Source organism: Sciurus carolinensis, chromosome 1 (genome assembly GCF_902686445.1).
Source record: "Sciurus carolinensis chromosome 1, mSciCar1.2, whole genome shotgun sequence".
Classification (NCBI taxonomy): domain Eukaryota; kingdom Metazoa; phylum Chordata; class Mammalia; order Rodentia; family Sciuridae; genus Sciurus; species Sciurus carolinensis.
Genome location: NC_062213.1, coordinates 162,216,735 through 162,236,116, shown reverse-complemented (window position 1 = coordinate 162,236,116; position 19,382 = coordinate 162,216,735). Strand labels below are relative to the sequence as shown.

At 38.1% G+C, this 19,382-nt stretch overlaps 1 protein-coding gene and 1 pseudogene across 4 annotated transcripts in view; one reads left to right on the top strand and one right to left on the bottom strand.

The window, feature by feature from the left end:
• Mysm1 (Myb like, SWIRM and MPN domains 1) overlaps positions 1–4,934 on the bottom strand; it is a 40,255-nt gene extending 35,321 nt beyond the window's left edge. For 3 of the 4 annotated variants that reach the window (XM_047549769.1, XM_047549778.1, XM_047549783.1), the window contains exons 1-2: positions 4,838–4,911; positions 815–914 (exon numbers count right to left, since the gene is read on the bottom strand). In XM_047549769.1, the coding sequence (XP_047405725.1) occupies positions 815–914; positions 4,838–4,911 (174 nt within the window). Of the gene's footprint in view, positions 1–814; positions 915–4,837 lie in introns of all 4 variants that reach the window. The other variant, XM_047549774.1, reaches the window with a different exon arrangement.
• An 11,862-nt stretch (positions 4,935–16,796) lies between these two features.
• LOC124962311 (serine/threonine-protein kinase Nek3-like) lies at positions 16,797–17,743 on the top strand (annotated as a pseudogene).
• Positions 17,744–19,382: the final 1,639 nt, after the last annotated feature.

The following is a 19,382-nucleotide window of genomic DNA, read 5'->3' as shown; positions in this document are numbered from 1 at the left end:
ACCCTAGTGCCCCAAATTAATTGTATCAAAATGAACTTACCCATCTGTATAAAATCTATATAAAGTGTTTCAGTGATGATTCAGTAAAATTTAAGTCCTTTAGCATACATATAACTCACAGCTCTATATGACAAGAATTCTCACCCGCTTCTCCAACACTGTCACACCTCTCTTTCCCACTATATTCCAGATATGGAATAGGGCTCCTTCCTTTTACCAGAGCTTCTGCAATTGCTGTTCCTTTTGCCTAGAATTCTTTTCTCAACTTTTCACCTATCTCCCCATTCTTCCCATTACTTTTCAGCTTAAATGTCACCTCCTTGGTTTCCCTCACTGACAATTTATCTCAAGTAGGCTCCCCACCCTGGTATTCTCAGTTAGCACTTTATTTCCTTCATAATCTACATATGGTTCCTCTACTTCTCACCTAACCTCCTATTGAATATAAGCTCCTTGAGAGTAGGACCATGTCTGTCTTGATTATGGTTGTATTTCCCAAACCCAGCCTAGTGTCTGGCATATAGCTGGTATTCAATAAATAACTGATAAGCAAAGAAATGAAAGTGTACTTGAAGAAACAAAGGTTCACAAATCTGAGAAGTGGTAATTTGTACCTAGCTCCAAAGTTGTTTCTCAATAGGCCATTTTTCAGTCAAAAGAAAAATGATGTTTCTTCTATTTTTAAAGTAAGAAAAATGTTTTTACATATTACCTGTATTATTTATGAAAACTAATCCTCTGTTAAAAACTAGAAAGATGCACTCTAGGCAATGATAACAGTTTAAATCACCTGACAGTTTCATAGAATACTTACAATAAGGCCATTCTCATTTCTCCAGGATGAATCCAGATAGTGATCTTGTTGTAAAAGTGATGCTTTATTTTCATCATTTCTGTAATAATTAAGAAAACGGCTATAAAAGAGAAGTATCAGTTAATGGTTATAGCACATGCTCAGGGACTAGCCAAGTGTAGATGTTAAGCAAATAGTTTCCTTCTCCCCTTAAAAAGATTTAACATGGCAAAAATGCCCACTCTAGCTCTTTGGCCTATAAGGAAAAAAATACAGCAACCACCACATGTTCTGTGGCCATCAACTTCACTTCAGTTTTGGTTCATGAGTATTCATGTGTACAAGAACTCAACTTTGCAGTTAAATTGTTTAGCTATATCTAAACCATAAAAACTTCCATCAATAGCACCAACCTCAAAAGGAAAGAAAAAAAAACTAGATGGAAGAATCAAAATAGAAAGCAGTAAATGCAGTTTTAATAACACCTCATATACCTTCTCTTTTTTGTATTGGGCATTGAACCAAGGGACACCTTACCATGAACTACATCCCCAGTCCCTTGTTATGTTTTAAGACAGAGTCTCACTAAATTGCTGAGGCTGGCCTAGAACTTGCAATCCTCCTGCCTCAGTGACCCAAATCACTGGAATTAACAGTAATGCACCAACACTCCTGGTCCAACTCATATAATTTTTAAAAATTAATTTGGGTTATCTGGGGGATAACCCTGAGTCCATCAGGGAATCAAACCGTTAATACTCACTCCTTTCTTTGTTATAACAAGTTACAATGTATACCACATAAGCAAAAAGGCTAAGTTCTGAGGACCACGAACTGTGATATAATTAAATGTAAAGTTTTGCTTTTGTATACCTGAAGTTACAAAGTTTCCTAGTAATTGATTTTTTCCCAGACCAAAATTTTCCCCAGGTTTAAATTCAAGGACCAACTCTGATCTGGAAGAGGCTAAATAAAGGATTCTGACACTTGTATCAGCAAAAGGAAACCTCTACTCAAAAACTAGGTGTACCAAGAGTGTGGGAGGTGGGACTAGTATCATTTCAAGTTCATTGCAGGAATCTCTTCAGAGAGTATTCGTTATCAGGAAGGATGAGCAATATCCACACTCTGGTGTATGCATATGGACACTACCCAAATCTCCATAAGTAACACAAATCAACATGTGTAAGTCTAAAATCACTTTTTCTCCCACATCTGCTATTCTTCCATTGTTCTTTACCCCAGTAAATTGCACCTTCACCTCCATGGTTATCCAAACCAGAAATCTGAATCTGCCTTCTTTCTTTAAAAATCATATTCAATCTGCTGCCAATTTTACTGTTTCTCCCTTTTTCAAACCTAGTCTTTCCACTGTATTGATATCCAGCTCTGAAATCCCACAGTTTCAGACCTGTCAGTTTTCCTGAATAAGAGACAAAGCTGATAAGCTATTCATCTTCTCTCATCTTTCTTCACTTTTCTCCATCTGACACCATATACAGTTTACTGTCTGTCTTATCCAACAAGAATATTAGTTCTGTGTGAGCAGGGACTTGGTTTTTATAACTGTTATTTACCCAGGGTTTGGCATGTAAAAGGTGCTCAATCCATATTTGTTAAATGATTGAACAAGGTAGATGGGTCACAAATCACACAGGTCTCTAGCAGTTAGGGAATGAAGATTTATCACAAAACCAACTGGGGATTGAAGGGAATAATATGATCACATTTGGTAAGAAAGACTAACTTTAGAAAGAATAAAGGGGGTCGAGGAGACAAGGACCAGCACAGAAATGATTATAAAAACACAAAAGAAAGGTGTCAGCAACTTATACCTAAGGAACTAACAATGTGACCAAAATTGAATACATTTGAGAGGATATTTAGACAGAATGAACTGTTCCTTAATAAATAATAGAATGGGAGAAGTAGAAGGAGGTAAGGAAAAGGGATAAAATTTAGATTTGTGCCTTTTATGATTGGATGGATGGATGTTGTTGCCACTTAGTGAACTAGGGAACATCAGAGAGGCAGGTTTAGTGGAGAAAGTTTATAAAGATTGAAGTACTTGTGGGACATACAAGTGCTGATAGATTAAGAGAGTTGGGTAAATTAATCTGAAGCTCAGGAGAAAGATTTGGATTGGTGACAGATTTGGGAAATATTAGAATGTATTAGGTTCAACTTAAAAAACTACCATTTTAAAAAAATGGAAGAATACTGGCAATATTTCAAATGGGTCAATCTAACAAAAATTAAGACTTGAGAGATAGTATCACCAGTGATTATGAAGAAGCAGAAGACCAATGACAAAACCCCTTTTAACATCGTGATTTGAAGAACAAGCAGAAGAAAAGGAAGATAAGAAGGAATGGGAATAGTAGAAGGAAAACTAAAATGTCATCTTTTAACTTTGGTACCTAACACTCAGCAAGTGGTTAAAAGCAGTATGCTTTAAATTTATCTCCAAGGGTTTCACAAATGCTATCATCAGCTGTTATTACACACTTTGGGGGGCACCAGTCATACTAAATTCTAGATGATTTTAGCGCCATTCACAAGAACATAATGTCAATAAGGTTCCTTGGAGTCCATCAGAAACTAATCATTATAATTCTGCTTGTATGAGACATATTTAAGAGCCACCACTACACCTAAGGCTGAAAAAATAGGAAGGGAGAAAAATTAAACACAATCAGAAAAATTAAGATAAAACCATGGAAGAGGCATAAAGCCAAAGTCCTCAGATGATCTTTACGGTTTCCAAGGCAAATTCATTTCTTTATGGACTGCAGATAAGTATACCTGTCCACTTAGTTCGCTGACTTGTTATGAAACATAAATTACAGCAAACACTCAAAAACACTTAAGATTTAAACCCCACACAAATGTGGACAATAGTTATTAAAGACTTCCTACTTATCTGTGTAGTTTTAGACTGCTCCGCCTTAAAGATCAGTAGGAGAATAACTATATAAATTTAACTACTCTCACATTTTTATAGTTCTTCAGAGTTCACACCTAAAATACCCAATCTTAGTGCCTCATGGTCAGGGTGGGTACTTTTTTCCTCAATTCTGAGTCCTGATATCAAGAGGAATTACATGAAATTGCCACCTTATATCTCAAAAATGGCCTAATGCTAGTAATTTCATATGGTTCAATTTAATACAGTTGTAGACAGTTTTAAGTAATATAACTGGATGCAATTAGAACAGGTCTGATTCCTTCCCAGTCTAGGCACTTTCCATTACTAAAAGGCGGCACATTTCTTACTCAGAAAGCAAAGCCACAAAAGAGGTTGTTTCAAACCACACCATCCCATTCTGCTGAAATCGGTACTAAATGATTCCTTACTAGGTGCTTAAAATATCAGCCCTGAGGATGAGGACTTATTTAATCCTCACAACAACCTTATGAGGTACATGTCGTGAGCCCCACTTTACACATGAGCGGCCTGAAGCTCAGACAATTTAAGCATCTTGCCCAAGGTCACAATGCTAGTTACTGGATGAACCAGCAAATGCAGAAGGAAAACCTAGAACTGTCCAACTCAAAAATCTGGTCGCTTTCCTTTAAGTCATGCTGCCTTCCAATTACCTCTATGCAGAAAAAGGAACGAAACGACTCGACCAAGGACGCACTGATAGCAAGCGATGGAAGAAGGGTCCCTGAGCTCAGATCTACTAGGTGCCCTCGTTCTAGTAACTGTCGGACAGACTGAAGCAGAGGGAATGCAAGAAGGCATCCGAATTGTTGTAGCAAGTGCAATAAGCTAAAAGAAAACTGCTCCCTCACAGCATCTCTGTAAAAAGTTAAAGAGCCATGCGGATACTTGAATACCTGAGCTCAAGTACCACTGGGCTAGGCTCAGGATAAGCTAGCGGGCGGAACCCGCAAGTCGACTTCCGGGACGAGAGTAGACTCTGGCCCAACCCAGTCTTCTCTTTCCCTGTCCCTTGCCGGATCCGCAGCTTTTCCAAGGTCCTCTCCTCGCATCTGTGCCCGCCCCGACCCCGGTGAGACCCTGTCTCTGCGCCTCACCCTGACAGTGTCGCCGCTGCCGCCGCCGCCACCACGTCCCCTTCGATATCCACCTCTGCCTCCTCAGCAGCCATGACGGCACCTGACCCCGTCAGTCTTCCCGAGAGATACCGCGAGAGATGGCGCACCGGGGGCGGGGCCGAGACCGATGCGTCACGGGGCGGAGTTAAAACCTCGCCCAGCCCCACCCGAGCTAGGGAGGCGGGGCTACCACAGAAACTGCGCCTCCAAAGGCTGGGGCCGGGTGGTTTAAAATGTTTTGACGTGTGAAGAGCTAGGAAGGTGACCCAGGCAGGACTTCTTGTGTCCTAGGACAGATTCTTTGACGCCTCTCTTCTCTCATATGTACAGTGGGGTTAAGAGCAAGTATCTTTCTAGTCAGATGAAAAAGTCAAATCGGCCCTACTTTGTGAACTGTATGTAGGTGGCAAACATGAAGGACACTTATCTGCGGGCTAAATTTCTGTCTGTCTTTCTCTGGAAAACTTCACTTGTGTGAAGTGCAGAAAGACTTATATTTCAAAATGCAACAAAAAATATATGAATATAACTTACGGTTGTGCTTTTTTATAGAGATCTCTACAACTCTAAAATCACTCTCATGACTGTTAATCCTTATAATAACCCAGTGAGGCAAGCAAGCCCATATCATCAGTTGTACTTCACAGATGAAGAACTGAAGGTCGGAAAGTTAACATGATTGCATAAGGACAGCACTAGGAATTCAGACCTTTTTGATTCTTCACTTAGTGTTCACTACCTATAAATCACCATTATTAGGAGCTCTTGAGGATAGACACCATTTCTGCCAAAACTTACAACTTTTCAAGAACATAGAAATTTACCTTACACATTCCTTTACTTTACCAAGGATTCCCATGGTTGTAATCATTGACTCATTTGTCTGTGCACTGCCCCACCCCCCACCAGGGTTATGAATATTTGAAGGACCAAAACTGTCCGGTAGTCTTTAAACTGCCAACATTCAGCATGGTGTCATAAATGTAGTAGGTACTCAATAAATATTGAAGAGGTGAATGAATCAGCAAAATGAGCTTATTTCCCACATTATTCTTTATTTGCCTCATCTCACTTTTGTTTGTTCTCAGAGCATAAGGTGGGCTGCACTATGAATGTGATGGCAAGAAGATGGAGAAAAAGATTTGTAAAGATGAGAGCTCAGTGCACAAAAGCTACTCTAACATTTCGTCCCATTCAAGTAAGAATGGCAATTATCAAGAATATAAGCAACAATGTGTTGGTGAGGATGTGGGGAAAAAGATACACTCATACGCTGCTGGTGGAAGTGCAAACTGGTGCAACTACTCTGGAAAGCAGTATGGAGGTTCCTTAGAAAACTTGAGTGGAATCACCATTTGACCCAACTATACCCTACGGACTTAAAATCAGCATACTACAGTGATGCAGCCACATCAATGTTTATAGCAGCTCAATTCACAATAACTAAACTATGGAACCAACCTAGATGCCCTTAAACAGATGAATGGATAAATAAAATGTGGTATATATACACAATGGAATATTACTCAGCCATAAAGAAGAATGAAATTACGGCATTTGCGGGTAAATAGATGGAGATGGAAAATGCCATGCTAAGTGAAATAAGGCAATCCCCCAAAATCAAAGGTCAAATGTTTTTCCAATGCTGGTCCATAATGGGTGGGGTGGTCAGGGAAAAATTGAGGAACTTTGGTTTGGGCAGAGGGGAGTGAGGGGAGGGGGTAGGGAAAGGATGGTGGAATGAGACGGATATTATTACCCTATGTACATGTCTGATTGCATGAATGATGTGATTCTGCATTGTGTACAGCCAGAGAAAAGAGACTTGTGCTCCATTTGTGTATAATGAGTTGAAAAGCATTCTTCTGTCATGTATAACTAGTTAGAACAAATTAAAAAAAATTTTAAAAAGTACTGAACACTGTGAAGTTCCATTCTCAGGTCACCTTGGGGGTGCCTTCTGTTGTCAAAGGGCTTATCCAGTGACCAGCCCCCATGATAACACCATGTCTGCATAGAGTAGGCATTTTAAGGTGTCGGTTGAATTTAATTTAGAGCAGATTTAGGATTTATTGTACATGGGCTAGATAGCAAAAGAAATATAGAATAGATCTGGGTGTGGTGGTGCAAACCTGTAATCCCAGTAGTTCTGGAGACTAAGGCAGAAAAATCTCGAGTTCAAATCCAACCTCAGAAACTTAGTAAGACCCTAAGCAACTCAGTGAGATCTTGTCTCTAAATAAAATATTTTAAAAACCTGGAAATGTTGTTCAGTTGTTTAGCGCCCCTGAGTTCAAATCCTGGTGCCAATGAACAACAGAACAACAAAAACCCTGAAATGTAGAATAGAGAATAATAGATGTGCCTTGCCTTTAACTGACATTTACACAGGTAGGAATGAGGATCCTGGCAACACTGGATATTCGTTGTATCAATTTAGAAAGACACCTCCCAGAGCATAATGCAGAATACTGTGTGAACATTGTCTCTGCAGGCTTTCCTACTCCAGGATCGTACAATGGTAGGCATTGAAATATATATGGAAGGAAGGAAAGGGTGCACAGAATTCAGACACACCCCAAGTCATCTCAATGCCTCCCTCAACAGAATCCTTAGTTTGAAACCCTACTGCTTAAATACCCCACACTATGTGCTGGGTTAACTGGCTTTAACGAAACCAGCTCCATAAGGATCTCAATCCCAACCCCACCGGCCAGTACTGTGCTACAACCTCCCATGCAGGTGAACTCCAGAGACTTGATCTGCTTTTTTAAATTTCCCATTCTAGAGGCTTCCAACTTTGGGACTTTGTGAGAGATCTGTTTTTTTACCAAGTAATCTGAAAGTGAAATGAAGAATTCAAAATTAATATTTTACAAGTTTTTAGAGTTCCTACTGTGCTCAGTAATAGGGAAATGACATTGAATAATACTGACTCAGTTACTTCCCTAATAAAGTCAATTGAACATGTGACATCAAGACAACAAAATAAACTCTATGATGGAGCATTTACAGCTTGTCTTAGTCCATTTGCTGCTGTTATAACAGAACACCACCAACTGTGCAAATTATAAACACAGAAGTTTATTCAGTTCATGGTCCTGAAGGTTGGGAAATACAAGCACATGACACTAGCAGCTGGTGAGGGTCTTTGTGCTTTGTTATAACATAGCAGAGATGCAAGTAAATACACATGAGATGGAGAGAGAAGTCAAGTCGACTTGCCTTTAGGTCAAATCTACTCACAATAACTAACCCACTCCTGCCATAAGGACAGTAATTCCTTCGTGACAGCAAAGCACGTATGACCTAATCATCTCTTGACGATCCCACTTCTGAATGCTGGAACAATGGAAATTAAATTTCAACACAAATTTTGGAGGGGACAGTCTAATCATAGGGCAGGCTAATGTGAGATCATGAAGGAGGGCCACTCGGCCCAGAATGAAGCTTTTCTTGTACCATATTTTTGAGAATACTCATCAGTCAAAACTTGAAAGCAATGCTCTAGACTCTATGAGATAAAAATAGAGACGACTGTCTATAACCTTAAGATTTAAGAGCCAGTGGAAACAATTAGAGGAAATTCTGTAGTGCCTACTACTCACACAGAGCCAGGAATAGTGCCTACTTCCATTAATCAGATTGGAACTCCTTATGGTTCACGGAGCCTTACAGAGATGATGTGAAGGATATTACCTAAGTAGTAGAGAATAATTAGCTCTAGGTAGAGCATTACTCTGGTGCTGTCAGCAAATCTTAAAGACAAGACTTGAAATGATCAGACTGTTTCCAGATAACCTAACCACACCACTCCCCAGAAAAAATCCCAAGAATATTTATACAAATAAAAAAATCCAGCCCTTAGAAAGGTAAAATTTATAATGTTTGGCATCCAAGTATTAGGCATGCAAATCATTAAGAAAATATGAGCCTTAATTAGGAAAAAAAAATCATTTGAAATCCTCCAGTACTGACATGGCTGTTAGACTCTTAACTGTATCCTGTATGTTCAATAAGTTGACAGAGACATGGAAAATAGTAAAAGGATGAAATTGAACTTCTGGCATGAAAACTACAATGTGTGAGATGAAAAATACACTAGTCAAAATTGACGACAGACATTGACGAAGAAAGGATTAGCAAAATTGAATACAAAATAAAGAGAGACCAACAGAAAGGAACACACAGAGAAATAAAAAAAAATTAAGAATGAACAGAATCCCTGAGCTGTAAGGGAACTTCAAGCATCCCAGTAGGTATGCAATTGGATTCTCCAAAAAGCAGGGGTGAGGGGTCACAGAAAATATCTGAAAAAAAAAAAAACTGAAAAAAAAAGTCCAAATTTGAGGAAAACTCTCAACTCATAGATCCTAGAAACTGAAGAAACTCCAAACAGAAGAAAATAAATAAAAAATATACTAAAACCCATTATAATCAAATTACTCAAAACCAATGATATAGAGGAAATCTTGCCAAAGGAAAAAAGTCATGTTACCTATATAAGGACAAAGAATGATACCAAATTTCTTGTTGAGAACAATGAAAGCAAGAAAACCTAAAAGCAAAGTAGAGAAGGAGTGGGGGAAATCAGCTAACGTAAAATTCTATACCGAGTAAAAATATTTTTCAAGAAATGAAGGCAACATAAAGAGTTTCATAAGGTACAAACTCTGAAAGAACAAGAAACATTAGAGGACACCTAATTGGGCAGAGGGAAATTATATGAGATGGAAATATGGGTCTACATAGAAGAATGGAGAGCAGGAAATAACAACTGCATGGGTATGTATGCAAGATTTTTTCTTAGCATTTAAATCTCTTTAAAAGAATATTAGCTATTTAAAAATAATACCAATATAGTATGAGATTTGTAACGCATATGCAAATAAAATGTGTGACAACAATGTAAAAGTCCAGGAAAAAAATGCAAGCACAATATTGTAAGGTTCTATGCTATATAAGAAGTGCCATAATGGCCCTTGAATATGATATTACTGTGATATGTTAAAGATTGTAGTACAAACCCTTGCATAATTACTAAAATAACAAAACCACATTTGAATGTTAAAAATTTAAAAATGCATTAATAAATGACATAATTTTTTAAATAATAAAAGGGGGTGATTATTAACTTGCTAAAAGACACAGATCTAGGAAGTAATGAGGCAGGAATCCAAAGTGACTAAGAGATTATTTTTTCTACCCCAGACTGTTTCATGTGTGTGTGTGTGTGTTTGTGTACACACATATATATCTTCACAGTTAAGTGGGGAGACCACCTCATCAGTGTAGAGATGGTCAAGTAAATATAAAGAAATGGAAGGACATTGAGGCCTTAATGAATTTACACATCTAAATTCACAGTGATTGATGCTGTCAGTGCCTTTCCAAACAATGTCTAAGAAAAGGAAGCTGAATGGGCTGGGGTTGTAGCTCAGTGGCAGAGAACTTGCCTACCACTTGTAAGGCACTGGGTTTGATCCTCAGTACCACATAAAAATAAATAAAATAAAAGTATTGTGTCCATCTACAATTTAAAAAGTAAAAAAGAAAAAGGAAGGTGGAGTGTTACAGGTTTCTGGTTTGAATATGGAGGAAGAGCCAAATATTTTCTGTCCTCTTAGCCTAATCATATATGCTTTGATAACCTCTATGACATAATGGATTTTTTTCTTTTTATTGCTTTATTCCTATGGACTACATCAGTGTTAGTTTCATAGCAACTAACACTATGAATAAATGAACAAAAAAGAGACCAACTAAAATGAACATACAGAGAAATTTTGAAAATTTGAAAATGAATAGAGAATCACTGAGTGGCAAGGCAAGTTCAAGCACCCCCTAGTATGGATGCATTTGGAGTCTCTGAAAAGCAAGGATGGGTGGTTTCACCCCTGCATGGATCCCTTACATGGAAACACGGTTAACTTTCCTTGTTCTAACTCCAGATTCAGAAAGCAACCAACTTACATATATTGTGATTTATCTTTTCACAAAGCAAGAGAATGGATAGATCATACTGATATGAGCTTTATAGACACTTGGCAGTTACAATTCTCAATGCAAAGAGCAACTTGGCAGGCTGATGGCCACATCAGTCTTGTGAGCCTTTCAACTAGTGTGAGTCACTGGGGTCTGACCACTCTGCTCACGGAGAGAACAAGCCAGTCCGTAGGCTCTTCAGGTGTGTTCCAAGCATCCCTTCCACTATCTGACCTTGTCACATCACTTTTACTATTTATTCTTGTTTGTTTACAAAAAAAAACAGAGAGCAAAATGGTCAAATTCAAGCTAATTATCTCTACAATTTAATAATTTACTTCCTTTGAACAATGTTAAAAGTAAGTCTTCAGGGAGACCATATATTTAGATTTTTATTCTTGAAATTAACTTTTATTTTTACTCCTAATCCTCTTAAAATGTCATTATATATTTAAAAATGCATAACACTTATGTAGAAAAGAATATTTTTATTCATTATAGTTCTCTGTTTTCCTGCAAACTGAATGAATATTGGGGTAATTTTAGATTGGAAGGGGAGAAACATGAATTATGGGTAGAGAGGATGTGTCGGGGCCAATATGACCACGTGTCATATGCCAGATATCATGTAAGGTAGAATCTTCTTTGACCTTCCCAGGATTCCTGCCAAGAAAGTATTATTATCCCATTTGAGAGGTAACTTAAGGTTAACTTAAAATTCAGAGAGTTTTGAGTACACAGCTAGTAAGTACCAACCATGACTATCTGACTCTATACTGGTTCAAGTGTACTTTCATATTTTTTACAGTTTGGATTTGAAATGTCCCCAAAAGGCTCATGTATTGAAAGTTTGCATTTCCTCAATGCAGCAATGTTCAGAGATGGGGTTTTGGGGAGGTGACTGGATCATGAGGGCTCTAATCTCTTCAAAGGAATAATTCACTAATAGATTCATAACTAAGTAGCCTACCGGAAGGTACTGGAAACTGTAGGATGTGGACACAGTTGAAGGAGGTGGGTTCCTGATAATGTGCCCTGGAAGGTTGTGTCTCATTCCCAGCACCTTCCTCCCTTTCTCAACTTCCTGGCTGCCATGAGTTAAGCAGTTTTGTTTCACCATGCCCTCTGTCATGATGTCCTGCTTCACCACAGGCTCAGAAGCAATGGAGCCAGCTGATCTTGGATTGAAACCATAACCAAAATAAATCTTTCCTCCTGTAAGTTGTTTTTCTCATGTATTTTGTCACAGTGATGGAAAGCTGACTAATACAATATTATAATAGAAACAATGGGGTGTTTGCAATATGATGTGAGCTGGTATTTTCTCATTTGGTTTAAGAATGAATCAGAAGTAGAAGATTTTCTTGTTTCTTTGAAGTTTTTAAGTCTAAAGATAAGTAGAAAGTATATTTGAAGGGTTAAAACCTGGTCGTGGGTTTACAAATTCTTTTCATCTAATCATCAATACCCTCTATTTCTTTTGTTGATTTTAAAACAAAGTTAGAAGGAAGTACCATACTTGTAAATCCTTGTGGATGTTGTTAGAGGAACATTCAACCAATAAGGTGCCTGTGTTATATATCAACTACATTGCATTTGAATGCATTGAGAAAACAGCTTATTTACTTCTTGTTTTTCCACATTTCACTGCATTTTTATTGGAAAAGCAAAGTATAATTGTAATATTAATCTAGAAAAATCTGGCATGTTATTCTTCTTGATAATTAGCTCAGATTTGTAAAATGCTTTAAAAGCAGGAAGTGTCATGAAACTGCTCCCAAAGTTATTATTACCTTACTAGCTGAACTGTCAGCTAAATGATTGCCAGGGATTCAAAAGAGTTCCCACTTAAAAAATACAATAGCTAGTGAGTGGGGAGAAAAACCACTTTATCTATATAGAGGTGAGATAATAGATGAATGCAGACATAGACTTATGGTCTTCACTTGGCAGGCACTGGATATGGCTTGAATTGTTCCAGGAAATCAAGCTGCATTTTATTTTCTTTTTCCTCTCCCATTCCCTGAAATCACATAAGGTAGCTACTGAAAAAGCTGTTCTCAATATGTTGTAAAGAAAGTCTGCCAATGCACTTCTTACATTTTAATTACAATAATGCTACATCCATCTGACATTTTTTGGAAGAAAAATAAAAGGATGTCAGCATTAATGAGCTCCTACTGTGAGCCAGGAATTTTGCATATATTATTTATTTACAGCCAGACAACAGATCTTTGAGGTAGGAAGTGCTATTTCTGTTTACAGATGTGGTAACTGAGGCTCAGAATAGCTAAGCAACTTACCCAAAGAAGTGTAGCTTATCATCTTTTTATTACATCATTCTGTCTTAAATTAGGTACAAATATCATCATTCAGTCTTAAATCTTTTCTTATAGCAAACCCTGGTGGCTGGATTTTACCTTCTTCCTGACAGTTCCAGGTGGATGGGAATGGCCAGACCTGGGTCACATGCCAACCTTGAAGCCAGCAGGACTTTGTGTCATTAGGACCATATGGAATAGAGAGGAACAGGGTTCCCCAAGCAAAATAAGATTTATTTTTCAGAAAGCAGAAAAAGAATTTTGGGCTAAAAAACAACAGGTGCTCACTATGCTATTCTGTGTTGTTATGCCTCTCTGTTGCCCCAAAACGTTGGTCCAGTCTTTTACCATGACAGACACTTAGTGTTACTCAACCTCTGTAGACTCCTATTTCTTTATTTGTAAGGTTAAATGTTGATGGTTAAATGACTTATAAAATAATCTCTCCCACAGCCATAAAGAAGAATAAAATTATGGCATTTGCAGGTAAATGGATGGAATCAGAAAATATCATGCAAAGTGAAATAAGTCAAGCCTCCAAAACCAAAGTTTGAATGTTTTCTCTGATAAGTGGATGATGATACATAATGGAGGGTGGGGGCGTAAGGGAAGAATGGAGGAGCATTGGATTGTGTAGAGGGAAATGAGAGGAGTGGAGGGACTGGGGGAAGGAAAGATGGTGTAATGAGACAACCATCATTACCCTATGTACATGTATGAGTATATGAATGATGTGAATCTACATCATGTACAACCATAGAAATGAAAAGTTGTACCCCATTTGTGTACAATGAATCAAAATGCAGTCTGTGAAAATAAAAATGAAAAAAATTTTTTAAAAAATCTTTCCCAGGGTAAAATTCTTTTGACTCTTATGTACCTCATTGATACCTACTGAACATCGTAATGGGTATAAATGGCTAGGGGAGTGTTGGAGTTTACACAGGTTTGTATATGTTTGTAGCTTAAAGTATGGAACACAATAAAAATATTCCCTCTGCCTGAAGTCCACACCTGTCTCCCACTCCCAGCCCATCCACATTCTCAGAGGCTCTGGCTGCCTCCCTATCTCTAAAAGGGCAGTGAATTCTGACTCAACTCTGACCCACTATTACCATGCTGGAAGTCTGGCTTGAAGTTGCTAGATTTTCTGATTTTTCTTTTTAGGGAAGCCAGAAATCAAGATTAATCTGTAAAAATCAATTCAAGATTGAAAAAATAAAAAAGATTAAATCAAACAAATGCTTATGTGACTGTATATCCCCCATAGTTGCTGACTGTTGGCCTACTTCCTTCTCTTCTACCACATGTAGTGTATCACTGTTCTTACTGGCTGACATGTCTGTCTGTCCCACTATTATGAGCATCCTAAGATTGGGGAACGTGCCTCTTCTCTCCTTGGAATCCACAATCTCTAGCATAATATCTGGCTTTTAAGAATTGTCATTAAATGTGTGAATCAACAGGCTAGGATCAATATGGCTAGGATTTTTTCAAACTGGAAAGATAAAACTTATTTTATAAACACATAAGTGATACTGAGAGGGTCATAGTATGATACATGCAATGTTTATTTTCATCAGGTTTCTTTAGGGAAAAAATATCCCACCAAGTATAACTGATAATTTGGTTACAATGAGAACTTGTCCCCAAATCATAGATGATCACATCTTTGTGTCAACTTTGGTTTTCATACTGCATTTCTTCCTGTCATCTGTTTTCCCTTGAATATTCAATTAACTCCTTGAGAAATAGAGTGGTTGCCATAAAGTTATCCATTAATTTAAAGTGTGTGTTTTCACTCCAGTGAGAGGTCCTAAGACTACATGCTGATGCTGATTACTGTGCTGGACACAGTAGCCACTGATGTGAGCAAGATATTGTCACCACTGCTAAGAAGTTCATACTCAATATAAAATTTATAAATCATTCCAAAAGAACAGGACAGATGCCACACAGTATAGTGCTGTGCCTGGCCCCATAGAAGTCTGATAAGGCAAGGTTAACTCTGCATGTTAGGAAAGTAAGCTCTGTGTACTGCCTCCCATCCTCTCAGTCCACCTCTTACTATAACTATTGCCATGGCAACCACGTTGTATAAGTATAACCTGACAGCACTATGTATCTTTCATTTTCTATACTAGGACATCCTTAACTCATGCACAATCTGGAAAAGCGAGAGTGTTAACATTCCACAAGGCAACCTATGACCTATAGGGAGCGGGAGGTGATGAATAAATCATAATCCTTTGGGTAACAACTCTGAAATTCATCCCACCAGATCCTCAAATGGTCCCTATAGGATGCGACCCAGTTGCCCACAGAAAGGAGCCGTGCAATATTTTCTCTTACTATTGTGCAATATTTTCCTCCTTCACTATTTTTCACACTTTCCAGTTATCCATTCTAATCCTCGTGTTCACTTCCCCAGTAAATTACTATCTTAAATTCTGTCTCAGGCTCTGCTGCCCTAAATGTCTGCTGTCACTGAAGAATGGGTAAGTGGAAGGCATGAGGAGGAGGGAATCACTGGAAAGATGTACCAAAAACACTGAGCTGAGAATGCTGAGAAAGTGTTCACCCAAAGTTTTGCTTCTTGATTTTCATCTCAGACTTCTATATTGTTCTTCTCCTCTGGGAAATTAGGGGCCTGTGGACTGAACAATAGCTTGAGGCCATGCAATCAAGACAAAATGAAATATTTGGGTGAAAGATCAAATGCTAGAGAATAAAACTGCTATTAGTGTGCATATTATCTTCAAAAGAGTAGATGAATGTATGATTGTCTTATTGTGACAAATATTTTAAGTAAAGAAAATGGAAATGAAATTTATAATACCTATTATTATCGATTAAAATTATGAAAGATAGCAGCACATTTCCATCATTTTATCATTATGCACAAAAATTGTATAAGTGCTTTTGTGTAATCATTCCTTATTTTACTACTTAATTTTCCCATCAGGACTTAAGTTCTTCCACTACAAATACTCTTCTCAGGAAAGTTGACACTTGTAGGTTTGAGAGAGAATGGTGAACTCTTTATTTTATTCTCTTTTATGTAATAACCACCATGTTTAATCAAATAGAAACTTCGTTGTAATGGATATTAAGCTATTCTATTATTTATGTGCCACTATAAAAGAAAAAGCTGTTGATTACATTTTCACACAGTGTCAGTTGCAAGATGCATCCTGGTTTCAGAGATTTGAGAAAATATGAAACTTAAAGTTGATGCCTACTATTTCTTTTTCCCCACCTGAATGAATTCTGAAAGGCAGGGATCTAATTTGTTTAACTTTGACTCTTTCTAATACTTAGTACAATTTTGGATACATGTATGGTTCACAAGTGTTCAAATATTTGTTGAATTAAAATGAGCAGATCTCTATCTTTACCCACTTTGACATAACTCCTAATATCTTACCTCATAGAGGGCATTTCACAGGATGAGAATTTTGTCACCCATCTCAGAATCATGTGTAGTATAAGGAAATATACCCATTAATTGTCAGAATCAACAAAAATCTCACATTACTGCCCTCCTGGCAGAAGTGTGCCAGTCACCTGGGCGGCAGTTTGGGAGAGCCTGTGGTTACTGCATGACTGGAGCCCAGCTGTGGGTGCCCAGCATGGATGACTACACCACCCTGGGAGTGACCAAGCAGGGCTTCTTTGACAGAGCTCTTTGGTTCAGCAGGAAAGCAGCAATCAGATGTTTGCCATTAAGGAAAAAGGCTTCCTGAGTCTCTCTCTGATACACAGAATTCTAGGAAAGAGGCTGTCCTGTTATCCAAAATGAAACACTCCAATATTGTCACCTTTAAAGAATCTTTGGAGGTTGAAGGACATCTGTATATTGTGATGGAGGAGAGCTAATGCAAAAGCTTAAACAGCAAAGAGGACAGTCATTTCCTAAAGATACAATACTTAATTGGTTTACACAAATGTGTCTTGGAGTAAACCATATTCACAAGAAATATGTGCTATACAGAGATATCAAGTCCAAGAATGTCTCCCTCACCCAAAATGGAAAAGTAAAATTGGGAGATTTTGAATCTGCGCATCTTCTCTCCAATCTCATGGCATTTGCTTGTACGTATGTGGGAACACCTTATTATGTGCCTCCAGAAATTTGGGAAAACCTGCCTTATAACAATAAAAGTGACATCTGGTCCTTGGGATGCATTCTGTATGAACTCTGTACCTTTAAGCATCCATTTCAGGCAAACAGTTGGAAAAGTCTTGTCTTCAAATATGTCAAAGATCCATCAGCTCACTGCCATCTCATTATTCTTTTGAATTTTAATACCTTGTCAAGCAGATGTTTAAAAGGAATCCTTCATAGTGCCCTTCAGCTACTACCCTGCTTTCCCGAGGGAGTTTAGCTCAGCTAGTCCGGAAGTACTTACCCCTTGAGATCATCATGGAATATGGAGAACAAATATTAGATGAAACCAAGATGTGTAAGCATAATACACCAAGAGAAAAGGACCCCAGCAGAATCATAATACCTTTGGGAAATAAAATGAGCATGATGCAAAAGGGAGAAAAAGAAAGTGTGACCATCCCAGGTTAGAAAGCACTAATACAAATTTGGGTGAAAGGGCATTGAGGAGAGTAACCAGAGGAAAAAACGAATCAGGTAATCTGTCAGTCCTTTCCATGAACACTAGTTCACCAAGTCCTCAGAGGCAGCAGTGGGAGAAAAATGTACCCAGTACAACTCTTAGAGCTTTGGGAAATGCACCCATACTTACCTCCATTTAACTGCAGAGAGATGATAGAGGTGGTTCTATAATAAAGTGTAGTGAAAATAATACCCATAAGCTGTGCCTCCCTTCAAAGTTCATACTCATTCTATTTCCAAACATGAATTCCTGCTAATACTTAAAATTGCTCCTACCTAGCATCACAGTTTAAAAAAATCTAGAACTCCTATGTGTGAGCACAAGTGAGAAGGTATAACAGATGAGTATGAACTTTGCAGTCTGATAGAACAGAGATTGGATATTAGTTGGACCACTAACTAGTTGTGTGATTGATTGTAGGAAATTACTTCTTTGAGTCCCAATTTTCTTAATTATAATATGAAGATAATGATGCCTACCCCATAGGAATACTGACCATAGCTCATATGTTTATTCCTATTGCTACAACTTTTGTTTATTACTATGTAACAATTTTTACTTTTCCGAAAGGTTTGTAGTTCTAAATACATTTAATTACAGTATAAAAAATCTCACATTGCTATTTTTGTTTATACCAACTTGAGAACTCAAAGTGTGCAAGATTTTTCACAATGTATTTTATATGCATTTGTCTCCATGCCATGGATTGTATTCTTATCACATATATAAGAAAAGGACTCCTTTGAAAAAATCATTGTTGAGGTAAATGTGGTAGTAAAGATAGTTTTGAAAGTATAGATTTTGTATTAATTATTTACATGAGAGGGTGTGTTTGGAAGATCACAAGATGTCCCTCATTGTTCTAATCCTTTGAAAGGATTTACTGTGGAAGAAAATCACTGGACATCAAGGAATTATTCATAAACATTGTCTGTGGTATTCATTTAGGATGGGAAGGGAGTTTTCAAAGTTTTCCATGCCTTTATTTGATTTAATTTCATGCTCACTGAAGCCCATTTCCATCAGAGTCACCGGCACCTTGAACTTGCTGTGATTTTCCTCTGCTTAGTAAGCAGATGATATTTGGTAAGATTCTTGGCTTCTAAGCTCCATGTCTTGGAAACAGCCCATACTGCATTAGTGAAGATTCCGAGGCATTCTTCTTACTGATCCAAGTAAGCCTTTCAAAATATACTATGACCACTAGGAAATTTCAGTCTTAGTCTGAACTTGGCATAAAAGGATCCAGAGATGTGGAAGGCTCCAGCGCCTGGGGTGCAGTGGTTACACCTCATTAGCCCCAGAGCAGGGCCCCCCTCCTCCTTTCCCTTGGGTCTCTGTGTCTTCCCATCCTGGCCTGGGGCCAAGGCTGCTTGGGCCATGGGAACACAGCACAAAGTCATCTGAGATGCCTCCCAGGAGAGGCTGTTAGACACACACCACCTCCTCATACTCTGCTACAGGAATGTCATCTTTGTTTCAGTTTTGTCTACTCAGGGCTTGTTCTAACTTTAGAGTTTAGGCAGATTCTCAGAATGGAAAAGGTGATGTTTGCTGGAGTGAACAGTGAGTGGTGGTGGAGTGGGA